General features: G+C 40.9%; 1 protein-coding gene across 1 annotated transcript; it reads right to left on the bottom strand.

Moving 5' to 3' along the window:
- Positions 1-311: 311 nt before the first annotated feature.
- LOC100708108 (carboxyl-terminal PDZ ligand of neuronal nitric oxide synthase protein) lies at positions 312-22,029 on the bottom strand. Its single transcript, XM_003453303.5, has 10 exons — positions 21,465-22,029; positions 20,702-20,773; positions 18,497-18,589; positions 18,314-18,372; positions 17,378-17,486; positions 12,751-12,880; positions 12,158-12,285; positions 5,780-5,941; positions 4,663-4,831; positions 312-4,205 (listed from the first exon to the last, which is right to left on the bottom strand). The coding sequence occupies exons 1-10, from the start codon at positions 21,567-21,569 to the stop codon at positions 3,673-3,675; spliced, it is 1,560 nt and encodes a 519-aa protein (XP_003453351.1). The 5' UTR covers positions 21,570-22,029; the 3' UTR covers positions 312-3,672.
- Between the last annotated feature and the right edge of the window lie 224 nt (positions 22,030-22,253).

The raw sequence follows: 22,253 nt of genomic DNA on the forward strand, positions 1-22,253 counted from the left end.
TATTTTCTAGCTTATCTGCTTACATCAAGCTGCTTCTGTCTGCAGTGTGCTTAATGGGAGCTGACCCTGTTTAACGACCACAGCTGGTGTGTCTCTAACGATAATAGGGGGCCATCGGCCTCACGAAGGACCACATCTCATTTTCTCGAGCAGTTGGAAATACTAACGAGGAAAACATTTCTAAAAGGTCAGCCCAGAAACTGATGCGGCTTATCATTATGTTAGGGACATATTTAGGTTTGAAGCAGTCCTGGATACATTTCAGCAATTTGTAAGTCTCACCAAACGAAGAGGACACACATGACAACCGATGGCATTTGAGAAAGGGCATTTAATTCCACGAGGAGAAACATCGATGTAAGTGCACTTTCATTTTCAGCACACTTCTTGTGAACAGACATAACCTTGAAGAGAAATGTTAAGAGATTGACGGAGCAGGGTGATAAGCTTCAGGGAAGAGAGGAAAGGAAGGTGAGGAAAGGAGAGGAGTAGGGCCAAGACGAGATTAATTGATTTTGGAAAGAACTCAAAAACACGTCCCCAATCCAGTGATTTAAAGAGCTGGCTCACAGTCAGCGGGATGGAGCCGGTGCGGCAGCTCGCTGCAAGAGTCCAGAAGTCTTTTAGATCACATATTTTGTTGAATTTGTACTTTTGGGTCATTTTCAAAACAATTTCTTTAAAGGCTGTCGCAACAGTGACACAGCAGGTTATCACTGCCGCAATACGGCATTAATGAATTATCCCTACAGTATGGAGTGGCTACAGTTTTTAACAGCAGAGACAAGACTGTAGCAGCACCTGCCCGGTGACATGTGCACCTCTGACACAGAATAATCAAATGAGAAAATCATCTTTAACTACATAATTAGAACGAAGACCATTATAAATAAAGTCATGCTGAATATATATACAATCGCTAAGGTAATCAGACTTTACTGTGTACAATGTACAGAAAAAAAGGTCATACTTTCAGAGGTACATGCTGCTTATTAAACCCATTTCTTATATGAGATTACAGACGAGTGTCACAGCGAGTGTTAGCAAGGTCCCCACTCAAACCCCCCCCCAAGAAAGCCAACTATGTCAACACGTTTAAACAGACTTTTTTCTTTCTTGACGGTAATGAAAAAACAGCAAAAATGACTGTGTTCATGCTGGACATGTCACCAAACCACAGTGTAAAAAGCCGTGTGAGTGGCTCTCAGAGGCAAGGAACCAAACATTACAACAATCATCAAACACACACACAGCAGAGGTTTTCAGACAGCCTGCAACACCACAGCACTTGTACTGACTAATAGGGTTTGACTGAAGCTGCACTGTGCTAAATGTCCCACTGCACTGAAGCTGAGAAGCAGAAGGTACATTTTAGTGTTGAGGATTACAGTACGTGATGTTACTTAATGTATGTAGTGTCCATTTGATAAAAATGTAATCTGAAAAATTAATATTAACTTGTAGAAATTGGCAAATTTATGAACAACTGCTTGAAATAAGTCACATTATTCCTGCCTCAACTGTTTAATTTAGCTAGTTATTAGCTAATATACTAGCTAATAGCTACTTGTTAAATTTGTGAACATGATAACACACTAAAGAATTGCCCCTGTGCCTCAGGTTGAATTTAAACATATGCTCACATGAAATACACTATGTACAAACTGTCATAACGTATGAATTTCTTGAACATGGCAAGTGGTGCACAGATTAGCATTTTAGTGCAACTGTCATGCTAGCTGCCACATTTTGTGAACACCAATCCGTCGAGTCTCTAATCACATATTATTCTATTGGAAGATGACAGTTTAGCACTTAAACATCACACAATGCCAAATATAAGTGCTTAGGTCAGAGAATGCAACTTTCAGCTTGCTAGCTAGCATCAGCACTAATGTTTCTACCAAATTTGTGACGCAGTATGGGAAACGCTGGCTAAAGACGCAGGCTTTTCCCACACCGCCTACACACACAAAAAACGCCACGCAATCAATACTGAACGGGCTTTTTCAACTTCACTGTCAGAAAAATGTCGTTTAACGAACAGTTTCTGGTGCACAAACTGCAAATGAAAAACACACTATTTTCCATGAAATTCTTAAACAGCAAACCTCTCGACCATGAGGGGAAAACACTCGCTCAGCAGGGCTACACAAGCCTCGAGGCGCAAACTGTCCAGGAAGCCAGGGAAGCCTGTCCCCCTCCAGTAACGCGAGTGCCTTTTCTGTATTTGGCCTGTGGCGATAAAGCTGTGTGGACCGTGATTGATCAACAGTTTCTTTAAAACCTAGAAGAATTAGAATTTTACTAGCGTGCTACCAATAGCTATTAATGTATTTCCATTTTCACCAAACCACAGTATTTCAAATAAGAGACACATTTTGACATCTTTTAGTTAAAAATGAATGGAAAATAAACAAAAACGAGTAGATGAAATCCATGTTTGAAAATCTAAAGGTTTTGAAAGTCTAGGAAACAATTAAAAAAAAGTGAAAAAAAGTCATTTTGAACTTTATACTGGTTTCACATGCTGTGTCAAGCAAGCATGGAAAAAATCAGACTAGTCTTCACTCACAATTGTTTAGTGCAGTTTATGCATGAGAAACTACTCAATTACCTCCACTTTTCAGGCAGTGTTTTGCTTAGTTCTTTCTATTCTAAACGACTTTAACTGAAAACTGTACAGTTTTCCACACTCAACTTTTTGACTTTTATGAGTCCATCAACTGGGTACTTCTAGTGCACTCTGAACATGTACTCAAATGATCAAGTGTAATTATGGAAGTACAGCAATTTTTGACACAGCATTTGTGTGCATATTAGCATAGCATTTAGCTCACCCTCATAGAGCAGCTAGCATGGCTTTAGACATTATGTCTAAATTTATTATATAGCAGTTACCAAGGATTAACAAAAATATAGATCATTTGCAAACAGCATGCTCAATGATTCTAAGACGTTTCTGCTATTATTATTATTATTATTATTATTATTATTATCATATTACTGCCCTAGTTGGGTGTAACGGATTCTAAAGTAATGCATTACATTTTTCTGTGTTGCAGAAGTGTGACATATTAACTACATAAAAGCAAGAAATAACAATCCACAGAGCTACCAGTGAAGATTCCTGTACCCAGTCTGATATTAAAGAGCAACACAAAAATAATGTAATGAATAGTGTAATGGATTCACTTTTTCAGGGAGTAAATAAGCAATGTAATGCATTAGTTTCTAAGAAAAATGCATGTGGTACTGTTTTGTGTAATGACCCCATCACTGATTGCTGCAGTGTTAGCACTTGCCACTGAATATGGGCTTCCTAGCATAATAATACGTTTGAGGTATGAATTAATGGTATAATCAAGTTATCCTACAATTTAAGATTGAAATGTATCACTTTAAAAACACTTAGCGCATCTGAGTATTTAATCTTACGAGGTACAGCACGGATATAGACGGACATTTTCTTAAGCTGTGCAAATCAAAAGGGCAAAAAATGTCAAACTTTTGCCAGGACAGCGGTGAGTGAGCGCGACAAGTAATTTATGTCTGCAGATTATGCAGTTTTCTGTCACGTTATACAGATAATTTCAGATTCTGAATTTTACTTATTTCCCATTGGGCTTTTACATAGGTTCAAAGTTGCCTAGTGCAGCTTTCACAGCACCACTAAACAGCCATTTCATCTCCCAAGCAGTCTGGCAGACTCTCTGCATTCAGCACATTTAAAAGTCGGGCTCCTCCGTCGGCCCCCGCTCCCTCCCCCTGACCCCAGCTGTCCCGGTCATCGCTCTCATCTGTGTTTGACTCGTACTCTGATCCAATCCCAGATTCCCTGAAACGAAGCAACTCCAGGGCTCCCAGGACCTGCTCCCCCAGCAGCGAGCTTTCATCGGGGGCCCCGTCGCTGGGAGTCTCCCCTGTGTCCTGTCCCTGTTCCTGGCTGTCTGCCGCTCGGGAACTAAAGCGGAAGCACTCAAGCCTAACTCCGCTGCTGCTAAGCCCCGAGGGGATGGTGTCAGCGCCCATGGTGCCTGGAGAGCAGGACCCGGGCAGGACAGAGACCCAGGCACTATTGCTAATCTGAAGCTGGGACTGAGCTGCTAACAGGCCTGTAGATGAGGAACGGGTGGGGGGCTCATGAGGAACGCCGGGAGGCTTTGCACGAAATGTGATCTCCAGAAGACTGTCCTGGGAACCCACTGTGGAAAACAGAATTGAGAAGAGATCAAATATGACATATTTATAATGGATTAAGCAAAGCACAAAAGATATTTCATTATCGCATATAAACAGAGATGCAGACCATGTAAGAAGAGGGGACTTGTCAAAGCTGAGATTACAAAGAGTGGGATGATGTCTGTGCTGGAAGGGGAGAACGGGGAGCGGTACTGAACCCTCTAAGAGGGCTGTCATAGTATAATTAACTGTGTGCCAGAAGTAGTAGAGAAAAAGGAGTATAAGAACATGAGCGCAATGGGCAAGAAAGAAACTAATTAAAAGTAAAGAAAAATAGGGAGAAAATTTTGATTTTTTTTACAGATCAGAACGGAGGTAAACAGGAAGATTAAAGGCAGCCAAATAAAAATCTACACTACACTTTAAAGGAGAAAATGATCTGAGTGGAAAGTCAATTACAAAAGTGTATTAGCCACTCACTGGATGTTAACTGGCCCGCAGCTTTGAGCTCCAGCTCCTGGATCTGTTTGACCAACAGGGAAATGTGCTGCAGCAGGTCTGTGTTCTGCTGCAGCAGCCTCTGCACTCTGGCCTGGGCTTCAGTCCGAGCACACACCTCCACCGACAGCTGTTCCTGCAAAACATTTACCTAAACACACACAGACATACAGCTTTTAAATGCCACTGCCCGGGCATATTCAGTGTTACCTGAAACTGTTCAAAGTTTATGTAAAGGTTTAGTGTCTGAAAGCGCTCGGAGAATTTCATAATCATAAATACGGGATACTCATGTTTCCTAGGAGGTTTTGATAATTAACCTTTGCTCAGTTACATTAAGTAAAGCAAATTTCATTTAATTATTGAGCATATTTTAACCCCGTAACATCAAGCAGATCATATTTTATACATATACCTCTACATAACCCAGAATGAAAACTCATAAATGCAAATCTTTTTCTTTAAAAAATGTCCAGAAGGTTCAATAACTCCTCCACTTTCAACAAATTCCAATTTTCTGCCAATTATTTCAGGGTTTCGGCTTTAAAGGGTTAAAACAACTGATGCTGGTATGCACACAGGCACATGGTGAATTCTTCAAGGCTCGTGATTTTAGATTTTTTTATTAAATGCATCACAGCTGATAATTCAGCGTACAAAAAAGAAAAAAAACTGTGTGCTTCAATACAGTTAGTGAGAGTTTCATCACAAAAAGGAGGAGAAGAAAAAAATTGTGCGATAGCATCACAGTGGCATGAGATCACCTGCTTTAAAAATACTTGTGGATATTTTCAGCTTCATTTACTCAGCGCTCATGGGTCGGAACACACCCCTTTTTAAATGCAAGCTTCATTTCGATCTCAACAGCACTTCCGTGAAGATTTAATGGCTCTGCCTCGCGTGGTTTCAACACCATCGCGCTGACAAGATCTGTCCACAGACAGGCAAACACACGTAAACAGCTGCTATACTCAAAACTGCCATTGTGGAAGTTTGCGCTACGGTAAAATTTTCCATGAACACATTTTCCCATGAAGAGACTCACACAAACTTAAAAGGTGAAAATACCTTCTTTGAGGTTCCAGAAGGGGAAAATTACCTGCGCTGAAGCTGCTAGTGCTTGTTGTTCCTGCTGCTGCAGTTGTTTCTGAAGGAACTGGACCTGGTGCTCTGCAGAGCAGGATCCCCCTGCTGCAGCATGAGCCAGCACAGAGGCTCCAAGGATGGGCGAGCTCAGCAGAAGAGACGGGTCATCAGATACCTATAATGAATAATAAAATGATGGTGATTTAGGCTCCACTACTTCTACAAGCTGAGTTGAAGCACTTTCACTAGTCATTCACAACACACATAAAGACTGCTATCTACAGACTTTGACAACCACTATGCTGGGATCAGACTACACAGAATTTTTTTACGAGTAGGCAATTATAGACTTAGTTTGGCTTTTCCTACCCGAGAGACATATAGGAGTATACACACACTCGGGATCAAATCAACGTTTCCCAAGAAAAGAATACAAACGGACAACGGCAACCAAAGTAGCTCTTCTGATTCCTCTGTTATGTGCCTCCCAGTTTCCTCAGTCCTCCTACCTGTGAACTGGAAATCCATCTCAGCATATCCTCATGGAGGATGTCTCAAATCCTAAAATACACCCAGAGGATGGAGGAGTGAGGAGAGAGGAGTCTCACAGGAGGAGCTATGATTGAAGATGCACAGCTCTATCCTTTATGGAAGTGATTTTTTATTAGTGACTCGTGAAAAACACTCAAAGGGACAGAGCTGGAATGTACAAAACTTGAAGGGCATGAAGAGGACTCCTGAAATAAGTAAACGCTGTTATGCTTATCTGAGATCGTGAAATAGAGCAGTAGGTTTTAACAAAATCATGGACAAATGATCTAGCAGTGTTACACATCACATTTACGTGAGATTGCTTTTAAATGACTGAATCTGTCAGAATCTGACTGATGTAGGAGTTTTAAAACCGAAACGATATTTGGTGATTTAAAAATCCGATTATAGCACATCTCTGCCACATCAACACCCCCGTGTGTGTTGGGGACAGATTTTTCATTATGCTTGCTTTGTTTATGCCATATACTGTCTTCAATTACAGTTGCACTGTCCACTTTCTGCTGTAACAAAACAAATTTCCCACATGTGGGACTAATAAAGGTTATCTTGTCTTATCTTATCAATGATGTTTTAGACAATGTCCAGTTTGCTACCTGGTTGCCTGTCCAAGTGGATCCCACATACCTTGGTTGTATTATACTAATGCATTAATAGAAAAGACATAATTAGACAACAGTGTAATTGTCTGGAACTACTCTTTGTTTATTAAAGCGGTTGTGTTTTTAAAACCTTTGAAAGAGGAGTGAAAGAAGCTATGTCCACTGTAAACAACCATCTTTGAACGATGACCTGGATGACTGAGAACCTTCACAGACCGATAACTACAGCCCAGCCCATGCAGCAATATATTAATGACTAACTTCGTATTGTGGATGAATTATCTCAGTTGTTCTCCTGACTGAAGATTGGATTGTTTAGTGGAAACAAAGTTAGCATTCATCCTCCAGCTTCACTGTGCTAATGTGTTTATATTATGCTAACCATAGCTAGCCACCACGTAGCACATCATTATATACCAGCTTTCCCAACTACAGTAACCCTCCAAACATCACTGCTGTTTAGTTTCCTGTCTTCATTTATGTTGGAAGTGATAGCAGAGCTGTACATTTTAATTTTTTCAGAAATCCCTCAGTCAGAACATGCTATATTATATTTAGGTGGAAACTAGCGAGCTAACGCCCTGCTAACATCTAACTCCATTAAACTTCATAAATTGTGTTTTCATGGATGCCTGGATTTTAAACTTAATTGTTACACCTGGTAAAGCAGCAACACTGATCATTTTATTAAAGATGAAAGAATTTATACAGTTTGTAACTCTTAGTGATGCCGCAGTGTTTGCTTGACTTTGGGACCTGAAGCGGAGTTTGGAGGGGGAACCGGCTAATGACGTCAGACTTAAATACTGGATATCAGCCGATAATATCGGTCTGCCCATGAATTGGCTTTAGCTTTTTTCCATTATGCTACATTATATGAGGCACACTGGTAAGTTGACACTCTGGTTTCTTTCCGGACACGAATAACCAACCTATGTTAAGCTAATATGCTGTAGGCTGAAGTCGGCATTAGTCCCTGACATCAGGAAGAAACAGAGCTTGGCCATAGACAGATAACAAAGTATAAGGCAGCAAAACCCACAATCCTACATGACTAATAGCAGAAAGAAAAAATATATGAAAGTTTGTGTGTGTAAAAGCATGTCTACAGCAGTGGTTTGAAAGCCTCTCTTTGCCAGTCTGAGCTCCTCAGGGAGGTAAATGCAAAGAGATGCTTCACTGCCAGCAAGGAGCCTGTGTGCTTTCATCCCGATGGAGAAATCCACAGATGGTTTCTTAGATATCCTCACTGCTTGATGTTTAGGGTGTCTACAAGGAATTTTGTGATGATCTCTTAAAATGTGTGTATAATCTGAATCCACTTTTACTGCTCAATGCTGCTAAAGTGCAGGCAGGTAGAGAGAAGTGCGGCAAGCCTGGAGCGAGTGGGAAAGCGATCAATGCAATATCTACCACGTCAAGTTGCATAAATGAAGAAAATATCAAAGTGGGAACTGTATTTCACAGCAAATAAAAATCAATAAACGTTGCTATTCTGTTGAAGTTGCTGCTGATGGACAATTCTGTAGTGTTGGCTGATCTTCTGTAAACTCTCTACTACTTGATCTTTTCTTTGAGGTCCTGACGACAGGCATGAAATTTGTCAACATTTTAGAGCTGAAGATGGAATTATCCTGAAGTGTGTGAGGTACCGTGATAAATCAAACTCTAATATTTAGACTGAATTTTTTTAACATAAGCATGATAATTATACTGTAAAGAATAATTATAAGAATAAAAATATTTGTCTAATATTCTTGAATCCAATTGTGAAAGCAGTGCTTTAATTAGGGTTTCTATAAATAGATATGTATTGACTGTATGGGCCGCTGCTGCTGGGGTGAATGACTCACACAATTATGCTGGAGTGTTACAGCAGGAATAGTTGACATGAAAGTCTTATCTGTCAAGAAAAAGATGGGAAATCAATATGTTGGACTCCATGGTCATTAACACTTCACTGTGAAGGACACTTGACCTTCAGATTACAAACACAGGACTGAGACAGGTTGCACGTGAGACCTGATGAAATGCTGCAGGAAAATGAATAACGCAAAAACTATGACGCTTAAATTCCCTTGTTCTTGGGTCATTGTGCAATTAGACTTAATAATGTTCAATTCGAACCAATTAACACCTCGCCAGAACAACACCGGTTTTCTCTCGTGAGCAATAAAGCTGACAGTTCCTCAGAGACTCGGTGGGAAAATGAGCAGACAGGCAGATAGCAGAGAGCGGCTTGTCCGACATCGCGGGACGAGCAGAGCAGCACTTAGAAATCTTGGCTGTGATTTCATCAATAAACCATATGATCCTATCAATATTGAAGAGCCATGCTGAGCCCTTCTTCACAAGCAACCCTTAAAGACATGATTGCTTACAAGGCCGTACATCCCTCTGAGCTCTGAGCTGTTTTCTGATCTTCTTTTGAGCTTTTATGAGGACAAACTTTAAAATTAGCAAACTACCCATCTGTGAGCTGTGGGACTCCAGGAACCACTGAATAATACAATATTTTTGCCTTTTTTTATCCCATCTATATATTTTGGTAACCTAATTCAGGATTAACAAATGGGTGGATGGACACTGGGCTTGAGGTGGCGTCGACTCTGGTCATCAGTTAATTTGCATTCATATTCAAACTTAAGGATAATTTATAGCCAATTAACTAATCAACATTTCTGGAGGAAACCAGAGTTACAGCCAGTTCCTTTACTTGGGTTGTAAGCCACATTCATAAACTGTATGGCTGCGATGCAGAGACACAAATATCTGCTAATTAGTGCTTTTACTTTTGCCTTTGAGACCCTGATGTCAAATTTGCTCCTTTCATATAATTCCCTTGTATTTACTTTCATGCTGTAAATTAACTGTAAATATTTAACTGTAAATAGATACCTTGCTTGTATAACTATCTAGTTTGGAGGCTCAGTTTGTGGTTTAGTCTGCTGGGACTTTGTGTTACACTCCATGTGTCCCCTGTGTGTCCCCCCACATATCTGTTAATTAGTGCTATGAAATGGACTAATGAAATATTAGACTTTTATTCACCAAAACTGAAGTAAAAACATATCGGATGGTCGCTATCACACAGCAAGGCATAATATTAATATCAGATTACTCCATTAAAAATCCTCCAAAAACACTTCAACATTAGACTCAGTGAAGAGTTCATTTTAATAACTCTAAATAATGGATGAAGCCTAAAAAATGTTACTGTGTCAGGACACCTGTCAATCAACAAAACCATGCTCCTAAATCAATAATGAAAGTGAATGAGTCATAAAATCTTTTTACCACACTCACACTTTCTATGCAGGGGGAACTATCCAGGGACAAAACACGCTGTACCAGTCTGTAAACATGTTTTTTAATGCTGTAAAGCTGTTATTTCAACATGGCAGGAACTGGGGGTTCACTCCCTTTGGAGGTAGCCTCCAGTGGCACCAAGAGGAACTGCAGTTGGAACTGAAAACGCTCCTTGGTATCGATGAAAAAAAGGTTTATAGAAAAAAAAAAACAGGAGAGTGGTTTTCTAGAACATGTCATGGCCTGAAGCAGCTCATTGGCATTTAAAACTATAGACAATGGAACCAAAAACCAGAGGTATACATGCATGGCAAGTGAAAAATTAAAGATATGTTGGTATTTTTAACTATGAAACTTGAAGGATGGGAACGTGCTTGACTTATTTTAACTTTTAAGGTACAAAATAGGAGAAAAAGTCCTTTTTTTGTTCTGCACATTCTGATTTAAAGATCATATTCTGTGGTTACCTGACTTCAAGAGTATAAGATCTGTGAAAAACACTGCCTACAAATACAATATGATACTTCATACTATTTTAAATGTGTCATATCTAAACATGACTTCCTATAACATCATGGGCTATATTCATAAGTTTTAGAAAGCTCCACCCAGAGCCACATAAGCATTATTATAATAGTAGTATAGAGTAGATTACTATAGGTAACTTGCCCTTGTTATTTTTCTAACAATAATCCTAATGAAAGACAAAATAATTGTTTATTAATAGTAAAAATGAGTCACTTATAGTTCTTTATTATAGTTGCTGTGTTCATTTCAATTTTATTTATACACCTAAACTATCGCCTAAAGATGCTTTACACTGCAAGGCAGAGACCATAAAAAGAGAAAAGAGAACACCTCAGCTATCTATGAGCAAGCACTTGGCAACAGCGGGAAGGAAAACCTGTCATGGTTCTGGGTCCTTTTGACCCAGCATTTTGAGTTTCTTGTGTTTTAGTGATATTTTGTATTATGTTTTAGGTTCATTAGTAGTCTTAGTCTGTTTTATATTTTCTCATATTCCCTGTTTAGTTCCTTGATTATTAGATTCCCCCTTGTGTCTTTGTCCACTGTGTGTCTGTGTTTGTGTGAGTCCTTGTGTGTGGTTTCCCTCCTTGTGTTTCATTCTATGTTCCCACCGCCTATCATGTTTATCCGTGTTTCCCCAGCCCGTCATATCTCTCTCGTGTTCCCTCGCTACCTCTCGTCTGCCTTTCCTCCACACTTCTGTGAAGCTCATGTTTCCTGTTTTATTGTAAAAGACTCGCGTTCCATGTTCAGTGTGTTTAGTTTTTGCTTCCCTGGTCTTGTTGTGTCTAATTCGTCTCAGCTGTGTTTCCCATGTGTTTTCTGTTCCCATTCCTTGTGTATTTAAGCCTTCCCTCTGTTCAGTGTCGTGTTCTCCCTCATTCCCTGCCGTGTGCTCTGCCTACCTGCCTGTTTAGTTTCATGCATATTCCAAGTTCAGTTAGTTTTGCATTTTCTGCCGTCCAGCAATAAAGCTGTGTTTTTGAGTTCAGTTTTGCCTCTGTGAGTCTGCGTTTATCTCGCCTGCTTTACACGGTCAGTCCATGACAAAACCTTCCTTTTAACAGGAAGAAACCCCCAGCAAAACCAGACTCAGGGAGGGGAGGCCATCTACCATGACCGGTTGGGGATGAGAGGAGGAAGACAGAGCAAAAGACACACATTGGGAAAGAGCCAGAGTTTAAAATTAATTACTAACAATTAAATGGATTAAATGCAACTTGGTGTATAAATACAGGAGATGACTGAAGGAGAAACGCTCAGTGCATCATGGGAAACCCACCCATGTGCCATACCCATCCATAAATAAAATGTAAGTGTGCCTATATCATCTCCCTGCAGGATTTCTGTGTTTCCATGTTTCATAACAGCGATGCTGAAATGATGAAGGGCAACAGTACCTTTCCATCATTACCAAGAGCCTCGTCCTTTTTACTCTTCTCCGGGTCTGATGAGGAGACGCACTCAATGCTCTCCTCTGTAGTGGCTTCAAGGTCTGTCTCCTCTGACAATGCAAACCTCTTCTTTGCTGCAGAGACCAGATGCACAGGATGGATTGTCATGCTTTATAAAAAAATAAAAAATTGTGCTTTAAAGTTCGCAACATATCTAGAGGCAGTGACAGCAACAGCGTCGGCTGGCAGCAGCCCACGCAAAAAAGGGCTTTGATCAGTGGGCTCGCACAACTAACCAAAACCAATTTGCAGCTTCAACATTCAACATGGCAAGTTGAAAAAAAAATGGAGGAGGATAATGACATCTTTTCACACAGAGGTGTGCTCAACTGCCACTGTTTGATTCTGCCTCACTCTGATTTTTAGCTTGTATAACAGAGAAAGCGAGAGAAACAGGAGTAGCAGGCCTGGGCGGGGGGGCGTTGTGTGCGTTGTGTGCGTTGTGTTGTGTGACAGAAGCAGAACGGGAAGAAGTGAGAGAGAAGGGAGTGGTTTTGCAGATGCAGCTTTGTGTGTTTGCGTGTGTCGGTGTGAGTCACCTGGCACCGCCTGCAGTTCCTCCGCCTTCCCCTCCTCATCCTCCTGCTCGTCGTCTTTCTGTTGCAGGGTCAGCTGGTGACACACATCAAACGCCTGACCCACTGTCCGCACAATCCTCATGGCCTGAGACTGTGAGAGGGGGTGGGGTGGAGACACCAAGAAGATGGTGTGTGTGTGTGTGTGGTGAAGTTTTGAGAGAACAGCAGCAGGAGGCCAACGAGGGTGGATGCACAAATGAAAGTACACAGTCGGGGAGAAAATGAGGCCCCAGAGGAGTTGCACAGGAAGAAAAGCGAATACAGAGAGAGCGAGCGTATGAACATTGTGCACAGGTAACGAGAGAGAAGATGAAAAATGCAAGCAGGAGGAGAAAAGGGAATGTTGGGGCAAAGCAGGAGGTGAAGGCAGACGGAAACGGAGGGAGGAGAAAGAAAACAAATTAGGACAGCAAATGCTGGGAGGACTTGAGCTGCTTGTCCTTGTGTATCTCTTTTGTATACATGCTGCTGTCACAGCGATGATTGGTGTATTTCAGGAGCAAGTAAATTTGATGGCAGAGTGAAGATTAAGCTGTTTTTCGTATAGGAGGTTCAACTTAATTTGAATTAGACACAAATATTAACTACTAAGATCTTTTTAGTTGGGTCACAGGAATGGCATCACAGTAAGGACTACGACTTGTCTTAAATGTTTGGTAACTGTGCTAGGGTTAGGATCTGATCTGAAGAAAAAGCCATTAGAGATTAATCCTGACAGTTACAAGCATGTCCTAAAACTTGATTTTTCCACTAATTACAAACCCTAATTATACACACAACGAGAGACACCCAGAGAGTCACAGAGAAAATTACACAGTATTAACTCTCGGTTGATCCTCAAAAACAGCGAAAAATGTCGACTATTTTACTGTAATCTCTTTGTTTTACCTCCACAGTTAGATGGAAAGGGTTGCATATTGAAACAATTGAAATATGACACACTTAGCTCTGAATGATGTGAAACACCACGAATGTGGGAAGTGAAATGATTGGCCTACAATAAGCCTCTTTGAATAGAAAAATAAAAATCAACTAAGTACAAATGTACATGCTGGCATCAAAAACAAAAGAAATTCCATCCATCCATTCTCTTCTGCTTATCCTTGTTAGGGTAAGCAGAGTGGGAGGAAGCTGGAAGAGAGTACACGGAAAGAACCCAACAGTGCTCATCACCGCACCACTGTGCTGCCCATGATTAGAAATATTATTCTCAGTTAATTATTAACTAATAAATGGTCATATTCATGATTTCTTGTGTATAACTGTTCTCACTGATGCGCATTCAGATCAAAATCTGGTGTTGTATAGTGAAATATCCAACACGGAGGAAAGCATCAAGTTAAATAAATAGTTAGTTTACATGTTGTTGTTGTTAGTCCTAAGAACAAACACCTTAATGCTTCTTTTTCTTGATTATTTTTAGGTTGTCAGAGCCAGATCTGCATTTGTCATCTGTCCATATTTGTCTGTTTTAGTGTAAGTTTTAATTAAAAAAACCCCAAATGGTTGCAAAGTGGTTTAGCTCAACAAGAGGAGGACTGTAACACCAAGTGTCATGTGTCAATATTTGATTCATGAGTTTTTCAGACTTCTACATCATCAGTGTTTCAGGCTTTACAGAGTTAACAAACAGTAATGCTGAGTATGTAAGACTGAGGAGGTAAAACTTGAGATAACCTATGATTAGCTAAAATTCTATAGATAAGATACGCTACTGTTATACTAAATTGGTGCAAAATTTATACCATATTCTTGCTATATTTTGCCAGGAAAATGGGAAATAGATTCAGCAATTTGAAAAATGCAACCATGCATGGAAACACGATATAAAAACAACAGAGTTTGTACAACTCTGGACTCTCTTAGGCAGCTTTCTTGTAATTGCTTTGAGTATTCTTCAGACATTCAAAGCTCTTCTTTGGATGTTTCTGCTTTTTGTTCTGTTCTCTGTCAACATGCGCTCACACTGCTTCATTAATGTTGAGGTCCGAGCTCTGTTGAGGCCAATCCATAACTGATAATGATCCACTATGTTTTTCCGTTCATTCTTTTGCTGCATTGGCAGTACGTTTGGGATCAGTGTCATGTTGAAGAATGACACCCGATGGCGCTGTTCTGCATTCATAAAGCCATCGGTTTTGACAAGCTCTCCAACAGCACAGTCACAAAATGTGACAGAGCCTCCACCGTGTTTTACAGACTGCTGTAGACACTCACTGTTGTACCTCTCTCCTCACCTCCTCTGTGCAGATGCATCTCTCAGCTCCTGTGTCAGGCCTGTCCTGGGTTTTTTCTCTATTTCTTAAAGACATGACTTTCGGATGTTGTTCTACTAAAGATTTTTTCCTCATGCCAAGATATCAAGATAACAAGTTTTCAGCTAATAGGTCTTTGAAAGCTTTTTTTTCAAAAATACTATTTCATGCCTGTCAAACTGTGCTATGTTTGGTATTTTAAGTAGATTCAGCTAAAGAAATGGGTGCTAAAGCTAAAGTTTTGGGTTTTGCAACTGGCTGCTAATAACAAAGTGGTTCATCCTTTGAGTTATGTGCCTTTTTAATTTTGGATGGCCTGTGGGTCACAGCGGCTCAACAAACCAAAAAACAACAACACTTCTCTGAGTGAAAACAAGTGAAAAAGCAGCCTTTGGAAAGCCTGGAGATCTATCTATCTACAGCTCCACCTCTCATTTCTTTTTTCATAAAGCCTTAATATGCAGTCCAGAGGCAGCAACCTTAATCCACTGGAGTTAAACTTTATCCACCATATCCTTCCCCAGTCTCATTACGGGTGACGCTTTCCATATTGAACACTGGCACAGAAATACATTTATTGATATCTGCCTCTAGAGGACCATCCAGCCTCAAGGCATTCATTTTAAATTTCAAGGCAACTCGAGCTTGAAAGTAGTTCAATCAAGTGAAATAGCAATATAAAACAACAAAAGCAAAAACACTTTAGGGAAATTCGTCATATTTCTCCATCAATACAGAATTGAATTCTTCTTTAAAATTGTCAGGTTAAACTGACAGGCCTCCGAGGGCTGAGCACAAAAGGCTGTGTTGGTGTACCGAGCTGACATCGAAGCTTTGCTACGCTGCAACATGCCGTGATGAAAATAAATCAAATCTCCTCTTATCAGCTGGTCCATCTCCTCCTACTCAGCACACATGCTTGGCCTGCAACAACCAGATAAGGCTCAATAGCCCCAAGGAGGTAGAGAAGCACCACAGACCATGTCTCTAAGATTGTGATGTGTATTTGGTTCAGCTGTAGTGGAAATGTCTTTAAGCGCAGAGCAAAAATGCCCCTTTTTCTTTTCTCTTCCCACCAGAACGATTAGTATTCAGCTTCACTAAGCCACTGTCTGTCTGGTATCCATGGTGAAGGGATGGGAGTCAACCTCAGTGATGCTCAGTCTTTGTCGTGGAGGAAAAATTGACGCTGCTTGATATGCAGATATGTGGAGAAGAACACGCCTCTCATTTTTCATAAGTTATTTACTAGCACAGCCATATGGGGTCTGATTCTAGAGGTGCGCGCGATGGCTATACATCCCTGAGATTACAGACATGAACGCTATTAACAGATGCTTCAGAAGCTGAAATGGAAATGCGAATAAAATGTGCTTTTGTTGATGTTAAAAAAGAAAAAAAATTGCAAAAGATATGTTTGTCTATTTCTGAATCGCTGAAACAGTAAAACACTGGAAAATATACTTTCAGTCATTCACTCAGAGGCGGTTTTAGATGGGAAGACTGACAGAACCATCCAGTCTTTTTCATGTCAACTTAGCCTTTCACAGAGATTGAAGACTGGGAAAAAGAGAGTCGACATGTTGCCTCTAACAAAGGGGAAAAAATCCCCCTACAAGCCTCTGAGCAGTGCTCTGATTAACACATTCTGTTTGTATCTTGTTTAATCAGCACAAAACTCAGCGTGTGACGTCACAGCGCCGACAAGACGAGCAAACTGAACGGCCAAAAAAAAAAAAAAGTCCAAACGAACGCAGCTGTCAAGTTAACATTTCATTTATCTCTGGAGTAAACAAACAGCACGCCAATTAGCGAGCTTCAGAGTTCCTGGCAGGGTTAATTTTGTTTCCACTGAATAGAGTTTGCCTTGCTGCTTCCCTTATTTCTGTGAAGCTGTATCTTCAGGTAAATCATTGCCCTCCTCAGACTGTGAGCCAGAGAGGTTACAAGCCTCCTAAAATGACCAAATTGTTAGCATAGAGAGCTATTTGCTAACAAGATGAACTGGTGAAGATATTCTGAAAGCAGCCTTTAAATAATGCAAACTAACCCTTTTTGTGCATTCTTGCTATTTGTGAGGAAAATGAAGGAAATGAAGACTCAGTGGCTAATTGTCATTTTTGAAAGTAACATCTGCTAACAGGAGTAGAAATATTAAGCTGCCTGGTTAATGTTGCTAACATTACCATTATCTCGAGAGAGGAGAGGAGAGGGCTAAATTGTAATGAAAGCTAAACCAGCAATGTCAATGTCTCTGTAATCATCCACGCTGTATAATGTTTGTGTCATTTATGTTTGCAGTAGTTTGGGGATCTGTGAGCAGTGAGGCTTACCTTTCTCTTAGACTTAAACACATTGCAGCGGAAAATGTTGCTCTGTCCGTCTCTGGCTATATAACTGAATATCTTTAAGTCTTGAGCATCATGTGAGACGTAAAAGATCCTGTTGAGGCAAGAAAACATGTCAATTTTTTTTTAACTGGGTGTTTGATTGAGCTGGTTTTTAATGTAAAGTGCTCATTTTTCTCCCTGCTATGTAGCTTTTTTTCCTCAGTAGAAAACGCTGCCACTAAACAGCCTCAAAGATGTTATTTTGTAATCCAGGCCTTTCTTCTGTGACTTATTTAGATCACTATGCAATACAGAGCTGCACTTAGAAAGTCTCAGCCAAATAGGAAAAAACTGATTCTCACGCACTCACAACATCTGAAGAATGTATCCCGGCTTGGGACCAGCACTGGGAGAACACCAGCTTGAGGCTGGGTTTGTGTTTCCTCCTGGTTTTGAACAGAGGATCTTTCATATGCAAGCAAATGTATCAAGCGCTACACCACATGCTGTAGTTTAACTTTAAAGTTACCATATAAACCTGATAGATGTATGAACCGGCTGCTCTGCCCTGCTAATGTCCTGATTTATTTTTTAACCTTTCAAAAATCACATAAAGTTAAATCACTTATGCTGATTTTGGATCTGACAAGTAAAATGATCACTGAGAGAAAAGTTAAAAGCCACACACAGACTTCATTTTCACCAAAGTTTTATGATGGCAGCTCTTAAAATATGACACCCGCATTTCTTAGCTTTTGTCACATCAAATGAGGAATGAGGATGAGACGTCTGGACTTTTCGAGATGTGCATCTTAAAGAGATGGGTACTAAAATGAAGCTTTTCATTGCACAGCCCGACAGGGAGGCTGTGTTTTGGATGCATGTAAACATATTCCAGCAGAGCGACATCGACACTTTGTTACAGTCGAGAGAGCCCACCTGTAGATAGGATCCTGTGTCACCAAGATGGTATTGTCGTCCCACGACCACCCTTTTCTCTGTTGCAAGACAAAAATCACACAGGTTCACGCTGACAACTGTGACTATCTTAAAAACAAAAGATGTCATTCAAGGTGGGAAAACAAGTAAATGGGAAATCATATGTGGTTGTGCAAGACCGACCTTCCTCTTTTTGCGCAAAATCACTTTGACGAAGTCAGTAGATACGACAATGTTGACCTTCTTTTTCTTTATGTTCTTCAACTTGAATTCATACTGTGAAGGAAGAATAGATAGAATAAACAACAAATCCAAAGGTTGAATCAAACCAAACTGATTACAGTACTACCCGGTCTGACTCGCATTAAATATATTTATGGTCCTGCAGAGATGGAGCTCTATGAAGCGGAGGGATCACACAGAGAGGGGCTATTTTTTTTTACCGTCTTCTTCCCCGGAGGAAAACTGGGATGGCGTAAACGTCAAGAAACTGTCAGTTTCTCTTTTTGGGAGCTTTTTAAGTTTTCAAAGGCTGACTTCCCAGAGGAAGGCGGACATGTGTGGGACACTTTCATCCCTCTGCTTGATTAACAGTGTGTCCTCTGCCGCCACTGCAGGCTCAGACTCCAAATCTTACAGTCATAGGATGTAGGATAAAAAACAAAAAACAAAAGGATTTGTATGAAATAACATGTTTGGCTTTGAAAACACAAAGTCCAACATCAGATGATTAATTGATCAGATAAGGTTTGATGAAATCACTCTCCAGCACACACACAGTTACCCAGTGTGTGCAGCAGACTTGGATATTCTCTGTCAAGTTTCCTTTGGTTTGTGTAAATATGAGAACACAGAGCTTTCTCTTAGTTTCATCAGAAACTGGAGGCGGAGCTGATTTTAGTCCAGAGAGGTTTATCCATGCAAGCCTGCGACCTGTGTCCTTGTCATCTGGTCTTGTCCCGTTAATGCATCTGGTTGTTGCTGTGTGGGTTTTTTCCCCCACGTGCAGGCTGGATTGCAGGTGCTCAGGTGAAGGACATTGATCTCTTGGTGTGTGTGTGTCTGTGTGCAATCCAGGCTAATGCAGCTCTGCATAAACCAGGACCATCCATCTCCGCACACGCTGCTGTCAGAGGGAGATGAAGCGTTCGCGCCACGTTTTCACGCACATGAGCCTGAAACTAATTCACACTGAAACCGCCCCCGAACAAAATAATGCTACAGGTTGTGGAAGCTCACCTCTCGTCTTACCCCCTGAGCCACTGCAAGTGCTTTAAGGACAAGTTAGCTTTTGAATATTCACAGTCTGTCTCCTCCAGAAGCAGAGACTATTAATTACTGTGTGATAACAGAGCTCAAAAACAGCCCGACCGTTTTACAAACCTGCTTTTATGTTATCCATCTTAATCCCACACACATTTACAATCTTTGTTTTTCAGTTTTTATTGTATTTTCATCATTTGTCTCTTTTTGCCTCATTTGCCTTCTTATTATCAGTTTGTTTCAAAGACTTGGAGCAAAGCATTTCACAGTCTTTTAGATAGGAGCTTTGTAGTAAATTAACATTGTCTGCTTAAGCACAGATAAATAAAAGCTAAAATGCAGGAGAAAAGCCTTCAGCGGCTGGATTGCTTTGTGCATCGTGTGGGTTTCTCTCTTTTTTTTTTCCATTTGAGCTGCTCTGTTGAATGTGTCTGTCATTTTCTACAAAATGCATAAAAGCAAGTTTAGAATCTACTTTCTAAAAATGTGCAAACACACACACACTACTGGGATGCCTGAAAATACAAGGGCAATCCAAACACACACAGCATCACTACATCTTTGCCAGTGCGATCAAATGACCAGCATCGCCCACTGTACGGGATGCTGGATCAGGATTAAGTCTTTCCTTGGGTGTCACTGGGGATGCGGCCGATCTCCGAGTGACACCATAAACTTGGTTGTTAGATTAGATGCAACAGCTGACAAGCAGCTAAATCCTTTCCTCCCCGAGTGTCTCTGTAACACTGCAGTGATGTTTAATGACAAGGCCGCATGTTGTTTCCAGCGGCCTTGCATGATCCTAACGAAAGGAGGCTTGAAGGATGTTGTTTTTTTTCCCCGGACAGCATCAAACATATCCCTGTTTGCCGTGTCTCTCCTCAGCCAGAAAATCCAAGCTGCCCTACGAATCCTGCCCTGATTTAAACTGCTCCTGACAGCCCACTGAATCTGCCCACTGTGTAGTTTTACACAGACAGGTCATTTATGTGTAAAGAGGGGACGCCGAGCCCAGAGAAAGGAACTTGTGAGGAACGTGCACAAAGACGTGCAGCGAACGTCACTAGTGTTTCAAAGTGGGTTTTGTCAGAGAGGCAATGTGTGTGTGCTTCAGGGAAATCTTACTCTGATTCTCCTCATTGCTGCAACTATCTCCATTCGGCTCCCGGGGCGGCCCACCTCCAAACTGCCTATGTACTGCAAAACATAAGAGAAAGGTTTAAAGATGGGGATCGTTAAGGAAGTGATTAGTTGGGGAGTGCTGGGCTGACACACTGTCTCCTCTTTAGATTGAACCAGTGTCAGCAGTTTGATTTTTTTTTTTTTACACAGTTATGGGTACTACTTATAAAATTGTAATTACACTGCACATTATTTTTTCAAGCAAATATCAAATATAGACGATTCCACCTTCTCAGATTGGGCAATTTGCAGTTTTTATCTGTCTTACATTACATAAAATTATGAATTTGGATATATAAGTGTTGGTCAAAGAGGACAACACATCCGAACAAACTATGTGATTTTTTTTCACAGACCAAATCATGTTATTAGTGCAGACCAGAGACAAAACAGTAAAACTTAAAGAACTGTTCATAATTCTCACAGTGCAGTCAGTCTCATTCATCTATACATGCACTAAACCAAAACTTTGTATTATCCTTGAAACAAGATTAAAGGAAAATTTAATATAAAATATAAAATTATTGCATGATCAGAAGACGCAACCATAAACTAACACACACAATTATGCAAGAAAAAAAAGAAATATAAGACGACATGTGAAACCCAAGAAGCCCACATAACAGTGTTTAGCATATTAGGACTCGCTGGTCTTCAAGCCTGAAATGCTGCCCAGAAAGTACAATCTGTTGCAGAGGGTCCTTACCTTTGCCTCGAAGCACACCCCATGCTTAAACACCTCCTCGTTGTGCATGGGGATCCTCAAATCTTGCGCGTCATCCACTAAATTGTACTTGGTTACTCCTGGCATCGCTTTAATTTTAGCTCACTTGCTCCCGACACTTGTTTTACGACAGCGCTAGAGACCTGCAGATATGCGCATCTCCTCCGGCGCTCTTCCCTCCGCCCTCTCATCGGAGAGACGCGTCACTCCAGAGGTCATGCGGCGGGCGAGGCGCCACGGTCGCGACCGAACGATTGGTTGATGGGCTCAATTAATGCGTTAATCGGCGATCGGTGAGCGCTCTCACTGGCCCATTTTTTTTTTTAAAGCCGGGTTGAACCGAAGCACGACTGAGGAGCAGTACACGTCGCCACCGCCGGGGTCCCGGTGACGCACGGATCTCAACACTGGATCGTTTTCTTCTTCAAGTTCCCTCAGAATTAATTAATGACTCACTGTCCGCACGTGTACTAGCTATTAAACTGGATGCATGACACCTAATAGATGGAGAAATACTCAGTGGTGTGTAGGTTCTATTAGCAGCTGCTGCTGGTGTTTGGTTGTGTGACATCTAGCGGCATCACAGGGAACAAACAAAACCCTCAAGACAGTTTAGTGGATTCGACATTGTCCAGGGCTGGGTGGCCTCCTCAGAGTGAGAATTCATGTCGCCAGCATTTTCAGAGATGCTCAAACACCTACAGAAAAACAAATAAGTAAATCAATAACCCGACACATGCCTTTAACCGTCTGGTGACACACTGTTGATAT

This window comes from Oreochromis niloticus, linkage group LG18, assembly GCF_001858045.2.
Source record: "Oreochromis niloticus isolate F11D_XX linkage group LG18, O_niloticus_UMD_NMBU, whole genome shotgun sequence".
Taxonomy (NCBI): Eukaryota; Metazoa; Chordata; class Actinopteri; order Cichliformes; family Cichlidae; genus Oreochromis; species Oreochromis niloticus.

Bases quoted from the DNA above. Each gene is read 5' to 3' on its own strand.
- LOC100708108 (XM_003453303.5), bottom strand. From the start codon at position 21,569: ATGCCAGGAGTAACCAAGTACAATTTAGTGGATGACGCGCAAGATTTG. The intron at 20,774-21,464 runs GTAAGGACCCTC...TATGTTTTGCAG, and splicing joins GGGTGTGCTTCGAGGCAAAG to TACATAGGCAGTTTGGAGGT. The intron at 12,286-12,750 runs GTGACTCACACC...TGGTCTCTGCAG, and splicing joins GGAACTGCAGGCGGTGCCAG to CAAAGAAGAGGTTTGCATTG.